Source organism: Gopherus flavomarginatus, chromosome 9 (genome assembly GCF_025201925.1).
Source record: "Gopherus flavomarginatus isolate rGopFla2 chromosome 9, rGopFla2.mat.asm, whole genome shotgun sequence".
Lineage (NCBI taxonomy): Eukaryota > Metazoa > Chordata > Testudines > Testudinidae > Gopherus > Gopherus flavomarginatus.
Genome location: NC_066625.1, coordinates 26,145,148 through 26,168,490, shown reverse-complemented (window position 1 = coordinate 26,168,490; position 23,343 = coordinate 26,145,148). Strand labels below are relative to the sequence as shown.

The following is a 23,343-nucleotide window of genomic DNA, read 5'->3' as shown; positions in this document are numbered from 1 at the left end:
GGCTGGGGCAGGAGTTTGGGGTGCAGAAGGGGGTGAGGGCTTTGGGGTGGGGACAGAAATGGGTACTGGGTGTGGGAGGGGGTGAGGGCTCAGTGTGGGCTGTGGGGTTGGGCCCGGGATGAGGGATTGGGGTGTAGGATGGGGCTCTGGGCTGGGACCGAGGGGTTCAGAGTGTGGGAGGGGGTGAAGGCTCCAGCTGGGGGTGAGGGCTCTGCAGTGGGGCTGGGGATGAGGGTTTTGAGGTGTAGGAAGGGGCTCAGGGATGGGGCAGGGGGTTGGGGTACAGGCTCAGGGAGAGAGTTAGGGTGCAAGAGGACTTTTAATGGCTCGGTCAGCAGGAGTTCCGGTCAAAAACCAGATGCCTGGCAACCCTATAAGGTGTAAGGGATTCTCAAGGACCAGTTACAGGCACAGCTGTCAAAATCAGGTCAAGGTTAAGTCTGCTGTAGCTGAAAGCTCTTTGACCTGATTTTCCTGCAGCCGGATACATGTAATTCCAAGGACCTTCATGGGGCCTTGTGATGGGGTACAAAACCCTAACACTGTCTGAACAGGTTAAAAGACAATACTTGGCCTATGTTGCCCCAGCAGAACATGCTGTGACTGGAGGAGCTGATTAAAAGGGGACTCAGAAGCCAAGGTGAAGAGTGGTAGACAACCTGCAGGAGAGAGGAGCCATTCTTCTGACTGGTTTCCTGCAGGTTGAGCCTGAAAGGGGAGAGCAGGTAAGGCCCACAGGCAATGCCTCCTTTAAATATGTCTTTCTTTGAGAGCCAGCAGATCATGCAGGGCCTTGAAACTTTGGGGGTAGAAGGGGAGACTGTTTGGACTATAAGGGTCACACCCCAAACTGAAGAGATATTGTGGTAGGAAGTAGCCCAGAAAGATTAATTTGGACTTCCTATAGGGACAACCGTGCCTGTGTTGCTTCCCACGGGGCCCTGAGGTGGGCACAGTGGAGAGGGAGGGCCCAGGTCTCCCTACCGCACCCTACAAGGGTAAAGGCCCAGAAGTGGAGAGAACGCTGCAGATTCCTGGCTTAAGGTCAGGCACAAATATTGCTACTATCCTGACAAAGGGGCAAAGAGCTGCAAGTTGGATGCATTAATTACTAGGCTACCTCATCCTCTGAGCCCCTTATCACTCTTATAGAAAATTAATAAGGGTTTGGTTTGTCTACACAGTGGGGCAACGTGCAGTACAGGTGTGTGACTTTGAAAGCACACTAACCTGTTGTGCATTAATTGGTCCTTGCGGATGTTGCTGGTGTGCACTGAAGATTCTTTAGTGAACTTTAATGTACTGCCATTTCAAACTTTACATTACAGTGCACTGGGGAACCTTTAGTGTGCACCAGCAGGTATTCAATAGGCAAACCATGGGCTAGATCTGGAGTGCCAGACACTTTTGTACAGACCCTAATATTTATATTCTTTTTTATTATTATTTTCTCTGGAGTCTGAACCTTGACTATACTTTGACCAAGAAATTTGGACCTTGCCAAAAAACAATTGACTACAGACCAACTAATTTGTAATAGGTTAGTGTGCCTTAGCAATCACACTGCTGTAGCCTGCATTGCCACAATGTGGAGACAATCCCATGGTGTGTCTCCAAAGGGTTTTAGGGAACATCCTGCATCAGCACCGATTCATCAGATATGCAGTGCTAGCAGTGACCGTGCAAACCACCCAGCGGCCATGGCAGCCAGCCCATTAGAGAGATGTGGTGCTGGAGCTGAAGCCCCTCAATGCCCATACACAGGTGGGGAGTGCAGGCACATGTAAAAATGCAGGAGGCTGCAGGAGCCAGTGGGGCAGCCCTGTGGGAGGTGAAGATCCAAAGAGCAAAGAGGTGCCTAAAGCCTGGGGGAGGGCAGGTTAAAAGCCAGGACTCGGGCCACCAAGCCAGGCTCCTTAAAGGCGTGAATGCAGCCTGGCCCCACCCCTTAGCGAGAGGGCTCTTGGGTAAGTGGGGGAGCAGCAACGGCAGCATCCCGAGCCCTGCTGCCCGCTTTGTTCCCCTCTGGCTCGCGACAGGCCGCGTCCCTGCTAAGGCCCCTCCCCCACTTCAACTCCTGGGCGGGACGCAGGGTGATGGCGTCATGCGGGGGCGGCGGAGGCGGCGGCCGCCTCAGCGCTGCCGGGAGAGGTGAGCGGCGGGGCAGCGCGGGAAGTATCGCAGCGCTGGGCTCCTCCCAGCCAGCTCGGGTTCCGTAACGCGGGGGCTGGGCCGCACGGGCTCCCGCGCAGCCTGCCTGGCCTTTCCCCGCAAGGGCCCAGGCCTGACGCTCCGGCGGGGGCCCGCACCAGTGGCCGGGCCTGGGAGTGCCGGGCCTGGGAGCGCGTGACACCGCGGCGCTGCCGCAGCCATGGCAGGCGGTGCGGGGGCTGGCGGGGGCGGTGTCTGTCCTACTGCGGGAGCCGCAGCTGCGGTGGGACGTGCTGTCCGCGAGAGCCCGGCGCGGCTTTGTTTCTGGCAGGCACAGCCCGCCCCGCGCTGCAGGGAAGGGAAGCGGAGTCCCTGAAACAAGGGGTTCTTCGCCACCTGTGGCAGCCCGGCGTGTTTTGTTTGGTTAAGTACGAGTGTTCTGGAGAAAGAAGTCAGTTAGCAACCCCCTCCCCACCCCCAGTCAGAGTTGGGGAAGAGACGCAGAATTCGGGTTTCTCCTTTCTGTACGGCTGTGGGGAAAACAAAATGTCCCATGCCGGCTTGAATTGTCATCAAGAAGCAGTGGGGTAGAGGGAGAGGAGGCACGAGTCCTATTTTTTCTTTACAGCTTGTCTTTACGACTTGCCGCCTACTTCTTTGAAATAGCATCTTGCTTCCTTGCCTGAAACATTGAGAAGCCTGTCGGTGGGGAACGCCCAACATACAGCAATTGCATCCAAGTTGTGAAGTGTGTAGCTTGTAGCTGTCCTTACAGGTCTTGTCTTTGCTAGGGAATTTTACACCCCCCTCCAGAATAAAAATAAAGCAATCATTCTACTTTCATTTTACTACTGTATTTTGAAATTAAGGAGTTTTTCTGCTAATGTGAAACAAAATATTTAGTTACCAATTCTGGTCATTTTTATTTGTCTAGTAAGTTTATTTGTGGTAGTAGCTATTCAGACAGAAATTGTCTTTCATGTTCATTAATTAAACAGTGGTTCATGGGATTTTTTTTTTGAGTGGGCTAACTATTTTTATTTTATTTATAAAGTATACAGCCTGTGAAATACTGCTTATCACAAACAAGTGATAATGTTTCTTACTCCTGTCTGCATTTATCTAGTATTCATAAGGCTTACACTCTAGTTTGTGTCCTTGGACAGACTCAGCACATGGCCTGTGTATTAAAAATCCCAGAATAAGAATGAATTAAAATGAACGTGATACAGATGAAATGAGGTAAAGAGATGTTTAGCAAGAGATTACCTTCTATTTTTGTTCTGTGACCGCAAAACAACAATTATGTTCTCAGAACATTTCTATGCTGTAATACTGACACACTGCTTTTTAGACTGGAAACACTACGCCTAATTTAAAACAAATAGAAAATCTAAATTTATCTTATTTGCCTTGGAGGAAAAGCCTACTCCTCATCAGAAAAGCACATAGAGGGGTTTGGGCCTCATTTTTTGGAGGAGTGCACAAGCAGCTGAGCTTTCATGAGAAAAGCGGGGGATACCTATTATTTGAAATTTAAAGGACCAACCAGTGGTGATATCCTTAGTGGCTTGTCCTTGTTGTGATACTTTTGTCTCTGAGCAGGAGCTAAAGTATGCCTATATGATGTGTGCTGAATTCGAAAGTTGACTGTTGGCAGCTTCACCAAGAGTTAATTGCCACCCTGTGTATATCCTGTTTTTAATTTGTCCTGATCTCATGTTCCTCATCAGAAATGCATTCAAAAGATTTTGTATCACTCCATTTTTCCCTTTAGTTGTCATCTCCTTCCAATAGAACAGAGGTAGGCAAACTACGGCCTGTGGGACCCTCCTGGTGGGGCCCCTGCGCTCCTGGCCTGGGAGACTAGCCCCTGGTCCCTCCTGTGCTGACTACCCCTTCCCTTCTGTCCTCCCTCCCCCACAGCTTCACCTCACTGTGCCACTGGCATTAAGCTCTGGGCGGCAGCGCAGCTGCAGAGCTGCGGCCTGATCTGGTGCTCTGTGCTGCACGGTGGCATGGCTGGCTCCAGCTGGGCTGCATGGCTGTCTCTTCTGGTGCTCTGGGCGGCGTGGCTATAGCGCTGCCAGTTACCAGTGCTTCAGGCAGCGTGGTCAGGGGCAGGGAGCAGGAGGGGTTAGATAGAGGAGTTCGGGGTGGTGGTTGAGGGGGGTGGATAGGGCTCGGGGCAGTCAGAGGGTGCAGAACGGGGGTTGAATGGGGGCAGGAGTCCTGGGAGGCAGTCAGGGAGGAGGGGGGGTTGGATGGAGTGCCGGGGGCAGTCAGGACAGGGAGAAGGGGCAGTTGAATGGGGTTGGGGTCCTGGGGGGGCAGTCAGGAAGGAGAGGATGGGGCAGGAATCCCAGGGGGATTGTCGGGGGTGGGGTTGGATGGGGCAGGAGTCCTGGTGGGGCCATCAGGGTGAGAAGCAAAGGAGGTCGGGGGCGGAGGCCTGGCAACGTCTAGCTATTTGGGGAGGCACAGCCTCCCCTAACTGTCCCTCCATTACCATTTCAGAAACCCGATGTGGCGCTCAGGCCAAAAAATTTGCCCATCCCTGCACTAGAATATGTAACTCTTACCTGCAGAGAGACGGGGAGATTCTTTAAGAGTCATGGATAGGGGGGAGTTTATTTGCTTGAGAAGACACATAGGAGCCCAAATTTTAGTTGAAATAGCTTATACTCCTTGCTTTATTGGTTACAAAGACCGAGGGCCAAATACAAGATACTTTTGATCCCTTCTATATTCACCTCAGAGCTTACCACATTCTTCTAGTTTCTTCTTTTCTACTAGGGTCTACACATCAGCTTCCCTAACACCTCTGATAAAAGACCACGTTTAGGAACATTTCTTTTTTTAAATACATTTTTTGTACTGATTCAGTTATAGTTTTAGGTTAGAACAGACTATTCACAAAATGTATTCTAAGAAAGGAGCCAAAAGTTTCCATTTTTCAAAAAGAGAAACCAAACAGCTGATGTTTGTGTTTGTCTATCCACAGGATCCCAGATAAGGTTCAAAATTATCATGTAAGTTATAGAGATTTTCAAATGTTGAAAAGCATTTCCATAGTGAGGGGTTATTTTCTATTAATTTGTGTGTTTGTCTCTGTAGAGGGAGCATGGTTTTGCCCTTGACATTAGTGCACCTAAGCATGTATGGGTGAATTACTAGAAAGAATGTAACTAATATTTTTTAAAGCTCTTTGCCTCTAATTCTGAAGCTGCAGGACAGAAAATCAGATTTGTGAATGCCTATGATCACTGCAGTATGTTGAAATATTGATGTTGCCAAGAGTTGGGGTTTACTTTGCTCTTGTAATGAAGCACTTAGACACTCTGGCCACAGCTTGCAACAATGACTGGTGATTTTGGTTGCCCAAAATGAAATGCATTGAAGTTGCCAGACTTTTTGAAAGTGCTGAGCACTCACCGTCTTAAAAATCAGGCCTTTTAAAGCTGTCTCAACCTGGCCACCAAAAGCCATTAGTCTCTTTGAAAACTTTGAGCTGTGTATATACGTACCAAAGTAAAGACCTGTTTGATGTGGTTTGAGAATGTGGTACAATATTTTTTTTTTTTTTACACAACAACAAACAAAACTTCCCTTTCCAAACAGTTTGGTGCACCATTTGTGCCAGCCTGTAAAATCCTGGGTTTTAACAGGTATTGACAGCACATTGAAGCCTTGGTTTTGTGGAGGACAGAATGAGATGATATCATTTATGCATTCAGTGAAGTTGCTGACATCTATAGTTTTTTCTTATAAGGAATGATATGGCAATTTTTAAAACTACCAGGCTATAACTCAAAGCTATATTTATATTGATTTGTTTTTACAGTGAACATCCTGCTTTTTTTGAAAATATCTTATTGGTGAGTGATGTACTAAGTTTGCATGATTCTGACTTACCTGGGATCTTCACCAGAACTGTATTGTGAGGTTATTCCAATGAGCAAACATTTTAAATAAAGTGTATTGAGAAGAGAAGCATCTCCTGTTGTGACAGCATTTCACAAGGTACTGTCTTGTTTTAGATGTCCTCAGCATACCATGGTAGATGTGGCAAAGGAAGAGACTATGGATGACATCACATTTAGAAGTGACACTGTACTTTCTGATGTTCATCTGCACATCCCAAGCAAAAGACATCTCATGGTGCGATTGAATACTGTTGGACAGCCAGGTAATTTACAGTCAGAGGATGCTTAGAGTTTCACGACTGGTAAAATGGGGATAATGATATCCTCCTTTGTAAAGTGCTTTGTGATGTACAGATGAAAAATAAATATCTAGCTTTTATATTGCATGTATTTATCTTATCTTAAATGTACCTACTTATTTTTAACAATGAAACCTGGTTTCAAGGATTAAATTAAATTCTTAATTGGTCATTAAAAATTTGCCTCCAAACAGAAATGTCAGCGTTAATTATATTTAGTTATAAAATATTTTAATAGTTGTTAATGTTTACAGAGTAACATATTTCACTGTAATCATAGTGCCAAGTTTTCCAGCTACAGAGAGGTGTCTCATAATCTCCTGGTTTAGCTCTCATGTAAACTAAGTGATTTATCAAAAAAAATCATGTTACGTTTATTTTTATATGTTATACTGAAATACATTTTTAAAATGCAAGTTTTATATTGATTCTTTCTTTAATCTTTTGTTGTTTGTCTTTGACGTCCTTTTTTCTGTTTTTGTTTTAGTATTTCTGTCACAATTTCAGCTTCTTTTGAACAAAAATAATTGGGAGTCTGAGAGAGAAAATGAAAAAGAACTTACAACAGAAAATACGGGATACCAAACCAGAGGTGGGAAGGAATTGTGTGACAAAGGTAGTAATGATCTAGATTTTCTCAACAAAAATGGAAGAGAAGCAAACAATTTTAAAGGGATAGAAGCTCTGCTGGATGATGATGGGGATCTGGAAGTGGTCAGAAGACCTCAATATGTGTCTGATCCAGAAGTGGAGGATCTTTCGAGGGACAAAGTATATCCCATAATTCTGATGAAAGGAGGAGAAGGTATTTTTGAAGATGCAAAGCAAGAAAGTACCTACAATAATATTATTAAAATAGGTAAGCAAAGCTATAGGCTTATACACAGACAGTAATCACTTACTTTTGTTCATACAAAAGAAAACATGGGCTATATAATACAGCGGTAGCAAGAGTGCTACTGTAGCACAATGGTTTTCGTGCTAATCTGTAGAGCAAGAAGAAGCTCTCATGCTTAACATATCCCCTTTCACCAAATATTGTGAAACTACATGTACTTCGAATACTTAGGCACATTTCATAAATTTGTTCAGTACTAATTGATTCAGGAGTTTGGTAATTCAGAATGTTCCAAGAAAAGTGCTTATTCCTATCATCTCCTTTCCTTATGCAGACCATCTGTGTAACAAGGAGGACCTTTAAAAAATACTTTTTTTTTTTTTTTTTTTTTTTTTTTACTAAAAAGAAAAATCAAACAAAACAACCACATATTATTGTTTATGCTTTAAAACTCACGCTATAGGTTTGCAAAATCACCCCTTTTCTCTTAGTGCTGGGATGCTGGTGAGCCCTACATTAAGGCATTCTGTTTAGGTTTGGTGTCTGTGGCTGTTAACTGGAGGCCTTGACACTGAGCATTTAGTTTTTTCAAATCGATTGAGTTATTTTATGCCAAATGAACAAGTGCTCCCAACTTGATTTGCTCTTGCTTTGATATTTAGTTGAGTAGTAACTCTTTGTTACCTAAATATGAAATTTTCTTTTTGACATCTGGTTGATGGGGAATTTAATTTTCTTGTAACGCAGGAAGTTCCTGACATTCTGCACCTGTCAAGGCTCTGAAATACAGCTATTACTGGCCTTTAGTGGTTGCAAAGCATAAACTCAAGCTTGTAGTTGTCATTCTTTACGTTTGGAATCCTTTCGTTTGCTTGAAAAACAGACACTTCTCTTTTTAAGGCTGGTTTAAGATGTGTAGTTTTTATGGCTAATATGGTTCAAATGGGTTCTCTTCTTTTTCAATTTATAATAAATTCTAAATACAGGGGTCATATTATAAACATGCTGCTGTATATGGCAGTTTGTATTGTCAATTAACCTTTGCTGGTATTTATCAGTAGTGCAAGAAGAATGTGAACTATTTATATTTGCCTCTTTCATGTATTAGCTACTAAAGCAAAATGTTCAGGTGTGTAGTTCTTTACATAGTATGATTATTCATTCAGGACGAAGAGCTCTGTGTAAGTTGGAAAGCTTGTCTCTCTCCCCAACTGAAGTTGGTCCAATAAAAGATGTTACCTCACTTTTCTTGTCTCTGTAATATCCTGGGACCGACATGGCTACAATAACAGTGCTTCTGTTACTCTATTTAAAACTTCTTAGTTAGGAAGGGGATTGATTATACAGGGAATCAGGGTTGGTCCGATGGTTTCCAGGGATCCAAAATTCCAGAAAGCTTTTTCAGCTGAACTATACTAGATTAAGATGTTACTGAACAAAAGCTGTTATCATTTGGCTCTTCAGTGGCATAAATGTGATCTTAGTCCAGTTGTTGGAGGGTAGTTGTCCACCTCTCAAACCACCATTATAGCTGGCACTACCTTAGCATACTTTTTGATGGTCTCAGACCTCCGCAACAAAATCTCTCTCATCCTTAGAGTTTTGTCTTTTTCAAGTCAGGATTGAGGCAGGTTGATAAATTACAAAAGAAGCTTATGCTACCGCTGCCTGTAGTCCACCTGTTATATGATTAAATGGAAGATCTGTGATAAATGTTCTAACATAAGACCAGCCACTTATAAATACCTATTCATTGTTATGTTACTGTAAATAGTTCCTTGCTTATTTTCAGAGACTGCATGTATAGTGTTACACACACTACTTTTTACTGTGTTTTTATGTGCAAGTCTAAAAATACAATTTTTAAAAATGTCCTTATTCATGTAACTTAAAAAATATGATCCCAGATGATAAAGATTAAGTTTAACCACATTTTTTTTAACAAGTAACATAAATAAGAGTCATAGCTAAGGATTTTATTTTTTTAGCACTTACTTCATTTTTTGCTTTCATTTTACTAGAGCATACAATGGCAACACCATTGGAAGATGTTGGTAAACAAGTACGTATCTTCTTCATAGTATCCTGCACTTCGTGAACTGTGCATCAGAGCCTTAACTTTCTGTGGCTTCTGCTCTCTCCTGAAGGTCTGGCGAGGAGCCTTTCTTCTTGCAGATTATATCTTGTTCAAACGGGATATGTTCAGATGTTGCACGGTACTAGAGCTTGGAGGAGGCACTGGAATTACAAGCATTGTCATGGCCATGGTTGCTAAGACTGTGTACTGCACAGGTACTTTGCAATTATTTTTAATTAAACACTAACATGAAAAAAAGTCTAATTGTGTAAAAGCACAGGAAATTTGAATGAAGCATCTCTTATTTCTGCTGTTTTTTTCTGTTTTAGTCCTTTCTTTTTTTCTGGTTATACATAATGACACCAAGTAACAGGTTCTCAATTTATTGATAATACCGTGCACGAAATTTCTCAGTAGATGACACAAAAAAGAAGTAGTGCCTTCTTATAAGTGTGAAATGGAATCAGGATCCTCATTTTAGGGAATGTTACCTTTTTACATTGAATTTAAATAAAACATGCCTGGGTAACAGCTACTTTTCTCATAAGGAAGCTGTGTACACCAAAAAGCTTGTCTCTAATGTACAGCATTTTGGAAAGTTAGCTTCTGTATATTTTGTTAAGAAACTTAGAGATTTTAACTTTATTTGAGCAGCTTGCATAGTATCTCAAACTTGATTGATACCAGCAAATGAAAAAGCAGTTCTATGGCTATTTTTGTATTCATTTGCGGATCTTATTTTATTGATATACCATTTGAAATTTCAGCTACTCATTGGAGATAACCTTGTCATTCAATTACGTATTAGCTTAGCTTTTCCTAAAACTGCAGTTCTAAAAGAGACAAAAAGTCTGAAAAAGATAATACTAAGAACAACTAACTGTGGATCCTGCCTAAATTTGTTTTCCAGAATAAATGAATCTGCCTTTGGTTGTAACTCTCTAGAAAACTATTGTTTTTACAAAAAATGATTGCTCTTATGGATAGAGAGAGCCTTTCAACTCTAGGTCTCCTGTTCAAATACATTCTAGGTATTTAACTGCTAGTTGTCTGTGTGAAAATGTTTGGCAGTCTTAAGTTCAGCTCTTCGTGAAGAGGTGTCCAGATCATACAATATGCTCATCACTGCTGGCCTTAATATTGGGCTTTGTTATTGGCAGTGTCAGTGGAGAGCACAAGAACTATGAACAGGCCCTGGAGATTGACTCCTTCTTGGGATGAGAGGATCGCTCAATCATGTAGGTTAGAGTTTCAGCACATTCTGAATATAATATTGTTTTCAGTACAATTATCAATTATTTCCAGATGTTGGTGAAGATCTTCTCTCTATGTGTGAGCAAAATGTAACATTAAACAAACATCTTACTGAGCCAACAGGTAAGAACCATTTGTTGTTTCTCAATTGCAAGTTTGTGTCTTTGTCAGTAGAACTGTTCCTAGCATATAGAGTAGTGGCCACATAGGTTGATGTCACTATATAAATGTTTACAAATAATGAAACTTTTTTATCTTAATTGAAAATATGGCTCATAGAAACCAAGATATGAAAACTCTATAGGGTCCACATTGGGGCTGCTGCTCTTCTGAGCACAGCGCAGGAGACTCAGAGCACTGCTCTCTTCCAATCAGATACAGGTAACCATGGTTGCTGCACAAAGCTATTGTGTAATACGGAATCCTTCAAGAGTCACCTAGAATAATTGGGAGTCAATGACGTCTTTGGGCCAAAGTCAGCAGTGGTGTAAATTGAGTGTCAATGGTGAAGTGGTGTAATTGTTTCACATTGGAATGTATAAAATAGATGTCAAAGGGATGGGAGCTAACAGGAGAGCATAAGGTAAAGCAAGCTCCCTCTTCTGCATATCTCCCATCATTTTCTCCTGCATGTGCAGCTATCTGATTTGGCTGAATGCCAAATCAGTTCATGTCAATTTCTCCACTTACTGCACCGCTTCACTGCTGATTTTTGGCCTTTGATCTCCACTAAGTTGCCATTTGAAGGGTGGATGCAATTAATTTGCTCATCAGGTGTGGTTTTTGTGTGTGTGTACAGGAGGTGAAGTTAAGGTAAAAGAGCTGGACTGGCTGAAAGATGAGTTCTGTACAGGTAAGTAGTTGTGATGTGTTTTATTCAAACTGTTTTCCATAATAGCATACTAAACTGCAACTAACAACTCTTCAGTTACATCAGGTTCTAGTAAAAATGACTTTTTAATAAGTCGGAGTGGTCCCTTCTGAAATTAGTGATCGTTTCCAAGAGTGGGAGTATTGAGTTTCAAAAGTCTGCATTAAACCAGTAAGTGTCACAGGTGCTAATTGCACCTCTTCTCCCTCCGTGGTCTCCTCAAGGGTGCCCCCGTAGGTCTCAGGCCTCCAACCATCAGTTCTCTATGAGCAGGGACTCATGTCCATCTCCCTCCAGACTGGGGACTCACTTGCAGTCTTATTGCAATGTACTGTGTTTATCCCAGCAATTCTGACCTTAGTCTTATTCCTGCCTTTCTGCTATCTCCCAGGGGCTTATGAGAGTGACCATCCAGCTTTAAGAGTACAGTAAATTTGTTTAGGACAAAACCATTACATGAAAAAACATACAAACCAGTATATTCTACACCAGGCGTCGGCAACCTTTCAGAGGTGGTGTGCCGAATCTTCATTTATTCACTCTAATTTAATTTAAGGTTTCGTGTGCCGGTCATACATTTTAATGTTTTTTAGAAGGTGTCTCTCTACAAATCTATATATTATATAACTAAACTAGTGTTGTATTGTAAAATAAACAAGGTTTTCAAAATGTTTAAGAAGCTTCATTTAAAATTAAATTAAAATGTTGATCTTATGCCACCGACCCACTCAGCCCGCTGCTGGTCTGGGGTTCTGTTCACCTAGGCCGGCAGTGGGCTGAGTGAGGCCTGCGGCTGGGACTCCAGCTGGGAAGGGTCTGGCAGCCAGGACCCCGGGGTCTGGCAGTGGGCTGAGCGGCTCAGCCCACTGCCGCTCAGGGGTTCCATCCTCCAGCTCCTGCCAGCCGGGATCCTGGCTGCCGGACCCGCTCAGCCCAGTACCAGTCTGGGGTCCCGGCCCTGCCCACATACCTTCTCCCTGGTTCTGGCCCATTCTCTTCTTCTCTCTGCACTGAGCTGAGAGTTGGAGTGGACCAAGCACAGGGCTGGGAGTGAAGGGTCTGGCCAGGAACTAGAATGAAGGAGGGGGCTCAGAGTTGGGGCAGGAGGTTTGGGTGTGGGGGCACTTACCTGGGCAGCTCCCATGTAGTGTGAAGGGTGCAGGTGGGAATGTGAGTGAGGGTGCAGGGGCTCCCGTTTGGTGCTGAGGATGAGGATGGGGATGTGCAGGGTGCATGGGATGTGGGGGGGATGTGGGGAGTGCAAGAGTCAGGACAGAGGGCTGGGGGCATGTGAGGGGAGTGCAGGTGTCAGGATAGGGGGGCTGGGTATGTGTGGGGGTGCCAGTCAGGGCTGGGGTCATGGGTGGAGTGAAGGAGTCAATAGAGGGCTGGGTGGTACAAGGCTCAGGGCAGGGGCCTGGGGGTGTGTGTGGGGGTCAGGGTGCAGGGCAGAGGGCTGGGTGACTGCCCCCCCAGAACTCCCTGCCCCATTAAGAATCAGTCTTAATAGAGAAAGGAAAGCAGAGCATTCATTAGAGTGGGATTTGATGCTCCTGAAGGGGATAGGAGTTTCATGTAAACAAACGCATCAGTACCCAACCCCAAGGAGCCTTCTGTGAATTCTCATCCACTCCTTTCTCCCCATTGTGGCTGTGGCTTTTACTGCTGCCCTAGTAACACCATATCCCCCAAACTGTTATGGGAGATAGATTATTGTGGGGTGGGGGCAGTGGAATCTTCACTCAATAGGCCATGTGCCTTTTGCATTGACCATACCAAAACTACTAACTGTAGTATGTAACCTATCACTGAAGTCAGATTCTGTACCAGATGACTGGAGGATAGCTAATATGATGCCAATTATTTTAAAAGGCTCCACAGATGATCCTGTCAGTTGCAGGCCAGTAAACCTAACTTCAGAACAAGGCAAATTGATTAAACCTATAGTAACAACCAGAATTATCAGACACATAAATAAACATGATCTGTTGGGGAAGAGTCAATATGACTTTTTTAAAGAGAAATAGTGCCTCACCAATATATTAGAAATCTTAGAGGCAGTCAACAAGCATGTGGACAAGGGGGATCCAGTTGATATAGTGTACTTGGACTTTCAGAAAACCTTTGACAGGGTACCTTATCAAAGGCTCTTATCCAATGACTGCTTACTTTGCTTAAGGGGGAAGGTCTTCTCATGGATTAGTATCTGGTTAAACAATTGGAAACAAAGGGTAGGAATAAATGGTCAGTTTTCATAATGGAGATAGGTAAATAATAGTGTCCCACAGGGATCTGTACTGGGACTAGTGCTGTTCAATATATTCATAAATGATCTTGAAAAAAGGGATGAACAGTGACGTGGCAAAGTTTTCAGATACAAAACTACTCAAGATAGTTAAGTCCAAAGCAGACTTTGAAGAATTACAAAATCTCAAAAACCTGAGTGACTGTGCAGCAAAATGCAGATGGCATTCAGTGTTGATAAATAAAAAGTAATACATATTGGAAAACAATCCCAACTATACATACAAAATGATGGGTTCTAAATTAGCTATTGCCACTCAAGAGAGAAATCTGAGTCAATGGGCAGCGGCAATCAAAAAAGCTAACAAGAATAGGAACCATTAGGAAAGGGATAAACAATAAGACAATAAATATCATAGTCCCTCTATATAAATCCATGGTATGCCAACACCTTGAATACTGTGTTCAGTGCTGGTTGCCCAATTCAAAAGAGATATAATAAAAATGGAAAAGGTACAGAGAGAGGCAACAAAAATGATGAAGAGATTATGAGAGATTAAAAAGACTAAGACTTTTCCATCTTGGAAAAGAGATGACTCGGAGGTGGAGGTTATGATAGAAGTCTATAAAATCATGAATGATGTGGAGAAAGTGAATAGGGAAGTGTTGTTTACCCTTTCACATAACGCAAGAACCGGGGGTCACCTAATGAAATTATTAGACAACAGGTTTAAAACAAACAAAAGGAAGTACTACTTCAATGCACAGTCAACCTGTGGAACTCATTGCCAGGGGATATTGTGAAGGCTAAAAGTATAACTGGGTTTAGAAAATACTGGACAGTGGGCTGGATCACTCGATGATTGCTCTGTTCTCTTCATTCCCTTAGAAGCATCTGGCATTGGTCACTGTTGGAAGATAGGCTACTGGGCTAGATGGACCATTGGTCTGACCCAGTAAGGCCATTTGTATGTTCTTTGTTATAGACCCTGAAGCTCCCTACAGTTGGTCTGAAGCAGAGATTGCTGATTTGCATGACCGCACCACGGTGATACTGGCAGCTGATGGTAAGAGAAAGTAGCTGAAGCCAGGGAACTTGATGAAAGTGACAACTGAATGTGCAAGTGTCAAATATTTAACTTTGAATATGATTACTCAGGTTTTTGTTTAAAAAGTAGACCAGATCCTCAGTTGATCTAAATTATCACAGCTCTTTTGAAGTTAATTGACTTCAAGGAGTTATGATAGTCTTCACTATCTGAAGTATCTTGCTGTCTGTCTTCAAAAATTATAGGTTATAATTACAATTTAGAAATTGAAAAACTTTCTGAAACATAGCCTGTTCTTTCATTTGTGGTGATAAACAATGTTACAAAATCTGGATAAACTGTTTAATGGAAGCAGCAACTTGAAACCTACTAAATTTTTTAAAACAGTTGCAACTACATCTGCCGAGAGTCTCCCTGCCAACTTGTGTGGTTTTATATTTTCCTATTTTCTTACATGTTTTTCTCTGTCCTGTTGCTGAGTGAAAGACCCATACAAATAACAGAACAAGCTAACAGACTGACCTCACCATATAGGAGAAACAGTGAAATATTGACAGTGAAGTAAATTGACTGATGGGACATGTTTTAATTGTCGTGGGTGTTACTTCTAACAATACTGGGTAATACCAAGTTTCAGGCAGTGTTGGGATTGTGTTGATATTCTTTTACCACATACGAAATTTTAACTTCTCTGAAACAAACTTGTTGTAAACTCAGCACAGTTCATACAGTCAGTAGTGAAGTTACCACACCTTATCTCTCAGAAAATGAAAATTATCTAGATGGTATTTTTTGAACTCTGTACCATTCACTGTAGACGTTGGAAAAACAAGAGATGTTTTTCCTCGAAAACCATGCTGTTTACTCTTTTTTATGAATTTGATCACACTTTCAGCCTTTCATTTCTATCCTAAATTGGTGATAATTTTCTAGTGTAGCTGTTCTGCAGTATGTTTCATAGTAAGTAGTGCCTGAATTTGTTGAACTCAGTTATTTGTGTAAGTCCAGCCTAGTGTCTTTAGACAGTCAGATCAGAAGGCAAAGTTTCTTATATATCATATGATTTTGTTGCTGATGATATAACCAGTCTCTGGATGGCTGCTGCTTTTTTTTTTTGCATACTACATCTTTTGACTTTAAGGAAATTGATGGGCCTGATTCTCTTCTCAGACAAGTTTAACTTTGAATTCAATGGAACCACTACCATTTTGTCCTTATGTGAGACATAAGGCCCCATGATTTATGTCTCCTCCTTCCTTTAAAACTTCAGTAAGATTTCTTGGTCAGGAGACAGCCTGTTTATGGATAATGCAAGTTGCCAGACTAATGATTTGCATTGACATTTGAGAAACCAGTGAAGGATTGACAAAAAGCAGCTGCGATTAATATAGCAGCGTCAGTTGTTGCCATTAAAAGCTCTTCCTACTTTCTGCTACACCAGTGTCTGGATTTATCCCAGAGATTGTTCATTAGAAATAATCTGCATAAGTAAGGATGGTTGTTTTATGTTAAGATCATGTATGACTAAAACAGTCAAACGTTCATTGCTGTGTTAATGTTTCTTTGTATTTTAGTTGTTTATGATGATGACTTAACAGATGCTTTATTCAAAACACTGTACAAAATCACCCACAACTTGAAAAACTCTTGTACAATTTACTTATCAATAGAAAAGAGGTAAGCGCCATCTTGACCTTCTTTAAGATCTTTGTTTTTGCTTCAGAATTAAATCTTTTGACTCAGTGGTAACTGATCAGACACTTCAATGAATATTCAGTGCACTATATGTTCTTTAGCCTCCTAGCATTCTAAGGTTCTGAATCTATAAAAATCAAGTGAAAGAGTTACGATTCTTTATCATTGTTCTTGCTATGTATCATGTCATGCCATCCTTGGATAGAGTTATGCAACTATTGCTAAATACACGAATATAGACTATTTGTGGGTTTTAATTCACTGCCATAATAGTCTTTTTATATAATTCCTTGTACTAAATTGCCTTGTGTTCTTTTTTGAGTAAGAATGAATGTGACTGCCTATTCCCATGTTAAAATGTGAATAACAGGCCTTGTTCGAGTCTCTGTAGATCTGCAAGTAATGGGTTGCTATGTGAGCATTGGCATCATTTCTGTAGAAACACAAACCACAAGACTGAATTCACGTGGAGAAAAGGGCCTAAAATTGGTGGGAAGGGAGGGAGTTTCTTCTTTTGAGACAGAAATATTATCCAGAACTTATCAGTATTCTGATCCTAATTAAGATAACACATTTGCCATGAAAAGAACATGGTCGTTATTGTTTGACATCAATAAAAAGAATTTATATTACGTTTTCTATTTGCTGCTATATTTGGGGAAGTTAACTAGCTATTTAAGATACAAGGGTCAGGAAAAATGTTTTGAGATATCACTTTAAATGGATATTTTCTTGTCAGGCTGAACTTCACCTTAAGACATATGGACATTACATGTGAAGCTTACAATCATTTTCGAAATACTTTGAATGATCTGGAAAACTTACAAGATAGCAAAATGAAATATACTTCTGAGCCCATTAAGCTTGCTTTCTGCCAATTTCTCGTTTATGAACGGATTGAGCATTTGGTGAGTGGTATTTATCAAACTAAATGTAATGTGTTAAGAGAATCACTTCAAATTAGTTTTCAGTTATTTAGTCATTATAGTGAGGAAAAACAGAAACAATTCACCATTTTATTTATGTTCATAAAGAAGCTATTTGTTGCCCAAGAAATGACCTATCATTTATATTTACATTTTTTATGCTGGGTTATGTCATAGCATAGGAAAGCTTCTGTTGATAAGCATTTTTTTTTACCTTTGAGTAAATTAATATAATCTGCATCATGAACATGCTCACTGGAGCAATAGAAAACATGATTTTCACAGTAACTACAAAACAGAACTAAAATATATTCATTTATTTGCTAGTAAATGCTTATAATAGTGCCAAGATATATTTCTCTATGTAAGGAAAGCTTCTTTCCAAGTTTTCAGTCAAAAAACATTGCTACTTAAAGTGTACTGAAAGAGATCAAATTATCATAAATTTTAATAATCTTAAAAATTACCAAATGCAGTAATTTTAAAATGGTTTCCATATTTACTTACTTTACCAGAGGGCTCTGTTTTCCCAACTGTAATACCTGTAGCTGTAATACCTGAAGTCACGTAAAGAATGTAACCATTTCTACCATTTTAAACATTAGTGATTATTATCTGTTGTTGCAGAAGAAATAAGTAACCTTAAACTAGATTTTAAATCTCTTGGAGGTTCATAAAGATTGAAACTAATTTGGTCAAATTCTATTTTTTTTTCTTTTTAAAGTCTGTAATGAGACCTGATTTGGACGGAGCCCTAGTTTCATAGTTAATTATTTTTTTATTCAGCTTTGATGTGTAAGATGACCAAAACCATAAGAAATAACAACACACTATTTTTGTGTTACGTATTTTCTAGGTTTCATGTTTTTTTGCCAAAGATTATATTATGATCATGTAGGTCTTTAGTGATCTGTATGTAATAAAAACTTAATGTACTGTTTCCGTTCTACTTGAAACTATAGGTAAAATCTCCAATCACAATTTAAAATATGTGGTGATGGAGGATTGCTTATAAATTACACTTGTGACCAAGACAGTCTTCTTTCTAATGTTCCGTTTAGCAAACACACATCTGCTACTGTTCATTATCCAGAAATAGAGATACTTTTCAATGTCTCCTGTTCCTCACATTTTTGTAGTAAAATATATTGAGTGCACATATTCTGTTACACCCTTGAAGGCATTATGAGGAACCATTTGCAGAACCAGCGAAGAATACAGAACAAGTTATCAGAGAAAACATACTTTCTGCAGACCCCAGAATTTGTGAAATTATTGTAATGATATTTAATTTATGGCAATATTAATTATTTAGAATACAAAAATTCCCTTGCTAACTTCAGGAATAGGTAGATTCAACTTCTTTTATTGCAGCTAAAAGTACAAAGCTCCAAGAATAATAGCTAAATTAAATTAGTCTTCAAAGATAATTCTTACCTTATGCATGCTGCAAGCCAAATTATATAAGGGGCAGGTGTTGAAACTAATTTAATAGTCCTTAATAATTATCATGATACAGTGACCTGAGTGCATTCTGAAAATACGCTTTTTTCCCTCTTCACAGGAGCTATGGAAGATCATTGCTGAACCACTTATGTGACCTCTTTCACATAAGACAGCTGAAAACCTTGACGCAGAAAATTAATGCTATTCTACAAATAAAGCAATTGAGAGTTTTTTCCAGAAGATGTGTTCCCAATGGAACCATAAGCCATGAAACTGAATTTTATGCAGATTTGCCTTAAATTTAATTAAATATATCTTGTATCACTTAGAGGATGATTTCTTTATAGTTTAATTTATATGATGCTGTTTTTAAATTGCTCCTCATAGTACAGATCTGAAAACTGCTCTTAACTACTTCTGTCAACTTTGTGATGGATCCACAGATAACTGGCTGTCTAATAGTAGTGATAAGGTGTCTCTACTCCTGGGACCAGTAATTTTTTTTCCTATGACTTTGTCCCTGTACCCTAATAACCACCTATCCAACCTCTTTCCATGTTACAGAAATGTCAGTCTCATACACTTACATTTATATCTAATAATCAGTAAACTCAGTCAGACCCAGATTCTACTTCCATACCATGTTGATATTATAGACTCTTATGGAGTGATCTGCAATAGGCCAAGCTGCTTTTCACCAGGTGGTTGTTTCCTCAGTTCAGAGCGATCTATTTTTAAAACTTTGGAATGAACTATGAAAATGGAGGACTACCTTTACCTTTTCCCTTACATGGACCTTTTTAGGCCACGTCCAGACTAGGGTATTAAAATCGATTTGAGATACGCAACTTCAGCTACGTGAATAACGTAGCTGAAGTCGAATTTCTAAAATCGAGGTACTCACCCGTCCAGACGGCGTGGCATCGATGTTCGCGGCTCTCCATGTCGATTCTGGAACTCTGTTCGGGTTGATGGAGTTCTGGAATCGATGTAAGCGCGCTCGGGGATCGATACATCGTGTCCAGACTAGACGCGATATATCGATCCCCGAGCAATCGATTTTAACCCACCGATGCCGCGGGTTAGTCTGGACGTGGGCTTAGTGTAGAGGCCAGGATTTCAACTGACGCACAGAGTTCAGCCTGCAGGTTTTGTATGCCTCCCTCTGGAGCAATCCTGCTCACATCTTATGCTGTTCAATCCCTGCTAAGCTGAGGGTGGCATGAATTGTCCACCCTCTTTCAGTCCATGGAATTCTAGCCTCACAACATACCTGTGGGTGGGTGAGATTATAGGAGAAGGAGGAAGTTAATGCCATTGAGACTCTTCTGCATTGCCCACTCACACATTCTTGGACCTCTTGGCTATTAAATAAAAGTAAGGTTTGTTGTTCACAGCTCTTCTGGTTAATAAAAACAACCCCCACAATATATGTTTATATTTCTGCCATAATTTTTTTTGGGTGGAGGTAATCCATCATGGTCACCCACTTTCCCTACACCTGCAGTCATGGGAACTCTTCCTCCTGCTGAAGAGCTCTAGACTTCTCTAGAGTCATTTTTAGTGGGTTAAAGTGCTGCATGCTGCTCCCCAGTGTCTGAACGTGCTGCTTCCATAGTTCTTTCAGCCCAGAGAGCTGTGATCTTTCATGTAGTAATGTGTTGCGCTTTATACTAGATTGCCAAACAAGGCCTCTAGTAGTAGTTTTAAAAGAGGGTTTATGCTTGATTTGGTTCATTCTTCTAGGGAATTAATTACTGCTTTTCTCTTTACATGCATGAGGATATTATTTCTATGTGATGTTCTTAGTTGGGTTAAAAGAGTTTTGTGGGAGGGTTTTGGTGGTGGTTTTTTTTTTTTGTTTTGTTTTGTTTTTTTGGGTTAGAAGCACTTTAGATAGCATAGTTGATCCATTAACCATATGGTTTAATATATCCTTGACTAGATTTGTGTAGCACATCAGTCTGTGAAAACCCTTATTTAACCATCTTAAAACACTTGGGTAATTATTTTGTAATGATGATCTTAGTCCAGGTGTAGTTCATTATACCAGATAGGTGCATTGATCAGAGAGGCTACATATTGTATCTTGGATAATATGTGGTAAGACTGACTTCAAGAGCCCAGAACCTCCCATTTGGGCATCTAAAGAAGTGGCCAGCTCTCTAAAACTGCATCATGCCCAGCAGTAGACAAGCTGCTGCCAGGTGCTGAGCAGTGTTAAAAGTCTGGCCACTTCATGTAGGTACCCAAGCTGGAGCTGAGCTGTTTGTGTTGATCACTTTTACGGGAAAAACTTGTATTTAATTTTATGAAGTACATTGACAATTTAATAGGTGTGCTGAAATGTGCCTTACAGCATTTATCTAATATATCAAAACTCTACAGTTTTTGCATTTTTAAAAGTGATATTAACACAGCAAACGAGCAATTGTTTCATATTTCTTAGCTTGCTGCATAATGTCAATAAATTGCTGCCAAAGAAGTTTCAGCCAGAAGCAAACTTTTACAACCAAGTTATAAGGTTTAGAAAATATGGAGAAATTGGGTCAGTGGTGACTGCTGAAAGGAAGGGCAGCCTTTGCAGTTGTGGAATGTGCTTTTTGCAAAACTGTTTTGCTGCGTAATTAATGTGGCGAAAGGCTTTTGTTGTTCTTGGGCAAATACTAAAGCCATGATTTTACTTTGAAAATTAATGTGTGTTTTGAAAGTGTGGTGTAACAAGATAAATGAAACAGCACTTTTATGTGGAAAAGTTGTGTGTGCTTAAGGGAAGGTTTTTACTATTTCTATGCAGATTTTTTACTTTCAGAGAAGCTTGAAAAGGCAACCCAACCACCAGCAGAAGGAAACTTTGGATCATACAGGTAGAGTGACATGGTAGATTTATTCACCTTTTTTAACATAACTGGTTCTGATTAGATCTAAATGGAGTATTGCATACTGAGATCCATTGTATGAGGGAAAGCGAAAGCCACTTACGTTTAAAATAAAAGAGAGAGTGGTATTTATTCACTTAAAATAAATAATTTTGTAGGTAATCAAAGGTAATTCTTTTATCTCTCTGGAATGTTTAAGTTTGGCTATACTTTAAAAGTGATGCTGTTTTTTTTTTTTAAATATTGGTTACGTTTTTGAACTAATGACTTTCATTTAGAGTTGCTCCCATTATGATTAAAAATGGCTGTGGCTGCAGTTTCAGTTGAAGTCCTGCTGTGTTGCTCCTTATCACCAGTAACAGATTCTGCAACCAAAAGTGAGTAACAGCTCTGAGGGTGCAAAAGCCAGAAAGGGAACTTTCGCTCTCATCAATGTACTTAGTTGTCCAGTACTAGCATATAAAAAAAGGAAAAACCTATGCCAGAAAGTTAGGCAGGTATTACTCAGCATACCTAGAGTAAAAGTTTTGAGTAAGAATGTGCAGTGCTTACATAGCCATGTTTCTGACCATAACAGCACTTTTTAAGTAGTACTAATACCATGTGATCTTACTGAGGACTTACTATGCACATTTCAGCCTAAAGCAATTTAATTTGTTCTATTGAGAGCAACAAAACCAAAAGTTTGTACAAAACTGTATACACGAGTGATGCATCCATAAATTTAGTTTTCACCTTCTCTAACATGACTTCCATTGTATATTTGGCAAGATGATATTTTTTCCTAATAAAGCATGATTTAGAAAATGCTACTAAGCCTGTGTTGTAATTAACCTTTGAAAAACATCCACTTGTAGTGTCCCTAGATGGTGGCAGACATGAAAACTGTTTGGTGCTTGAATTGTGTTTTGGACACAACCTCGGATCTTAGAATGTTGGCCAGAATATTTAGTGTAACAATATAGCTCATTAGGGTTCAGTAGCTGAAGCAACGGGCATCAGATCTCTCCTGGTAGTTTTTTCTCCCTTTTTATTGAGGGTATGGCTACAGTACCCACTGGATCGGCAGATAGTGTTCGACCTATTGGAGATCGATTTTATTGTGTCTAGTGTAGACGCGATAAAATCAATTCCCCAATCACTCTGCCATCAACTCTGGAACTCCACCGCGGCAAGAGGTGGAAGCGGAGTCGACGGGGGAGCGGCAGCGGTCGACTCGCCACCGTCCTCACAGCTAGGTAAATCGCCTTAAGATACGCCAACTTCAGCCGCATGAATAGCGTAGCTGAAGTTGCGTGTCTTAGGTCGACAACCCCTCTTTCCCCCCCCCAGTGTAGACCTAGCCTAAGTGGGTAATTTGAGCAAGTGACTCTTCCAGTGAATTTGAACGTTGGTGGAAGGAGCTGAATACATAGGCAAAGATGCTGCAATGGAAACAAACCCTCAACCCCAAACAGCTATAGCTCAGATTCCTGCTGATTTGTCTGAGTGTTTTTCAGCCTTCCTTCTCTTTCACTGCCTGTCCTTTTCTACTGAGACAACAATCAAGCATACCAATTTTGTTGGTCGTTTTCATGATGCAGATAGCTGTCCACTAGAAATTGCCATGAGACCTCAGATTCCATTCACATAGCCTGCAAAACAAACTACAGGTGGTAGATGACAAAATCATTAAGCTGGACTAGCTT

At 40.7% G+C, this 23,343-nt stretch overlaps 1 protein-coding gene across 8 annotated transcripts; it reads left to right on the top strand.

Moving 5' to 3' along the window:
* The first annotated feature begins 1,693 nt into the window (after nucleotides 1-1,693).
* Nucleotides 1,694-22,467, top strand: METTL22 (methyltransferase 22, Kin17 lysine). 8 transcript variants are annotated; one of them, XM_050966450.1, is made up of 13 exons: nucleotides 5,063-5,183; nucleotides 5,996-6,029; nucleotides 6,192-6,340; nucleotides 6,864-7,235; nucleotides 9,236-9,276; nucleotides 9,362-9,506; nucleotides 10,597-10,668; nucleotides 11,345-11,398; nucleotides 14,647-14,727; nucleotides 16,284-16,386; nucleotides 17,144-17,312; nucleotides 18,895-19,585; nucleotides 19,885-22,467. In XM_050966450.1, exons 3-12 carry the CDS (start codon nucleotides 6,208-6,210, stop codon nucleotides 18,928-18,930), a joined length of 1,206 nt encoding a protein of 401 aa, XP_050822407.1. In that variant the 5' UTR covers nucleotides 5,063-5,183; nucleotides 5,996-6,029; nucleotides 6,192-6,207; the 3' UTR covers nucleotides 18,931-19,585; nucleotides 19,885-22,467. The 8 variants fall into 8 exon arrangements, with proteins under 8 accessions (XP_050822404.1, XP_050822402.1, XP_050822406.1 ...); XM_050966452.1 differs by lacking the exon at nucleotides 5,063-5,183 and adding an exon at nucleotides 5,739-5,819; XM_050966447.1 differs by lacking the exons at nucleotides 5,063-5,183; nucleotides 5,996-6,029 and adding an exon at nucleotides 1,694-1,764.
* Nucleotides 22,468-23,343: the final 876 nt, after the last annotated feature.

Bases quoted from the DNA above. Each gene is read 5' to 3' on its own strand.
- METTL22 (XM_050966446.1), top strand. From the start codon at position 5,698: ATGTGGTTTGAGAATGTGGTACAATATTTTTTTTTTTTTTACACAACA. The intron at 9,277-9,361 runs GTACGTATCTTC...TCTCTCCTGAAG, and splicing joins TGGAAGATGTTGGTAAACAA to GTCTGGCGAGGAGCCTTTCT. The intron at 10,669-11,344 runs GTAAGAACCATT...GTGTGTGTACAG, and splicing joins ACATCTTACTGAGCCAACAG to GAGGTGAAGTTAAGGTAAAA.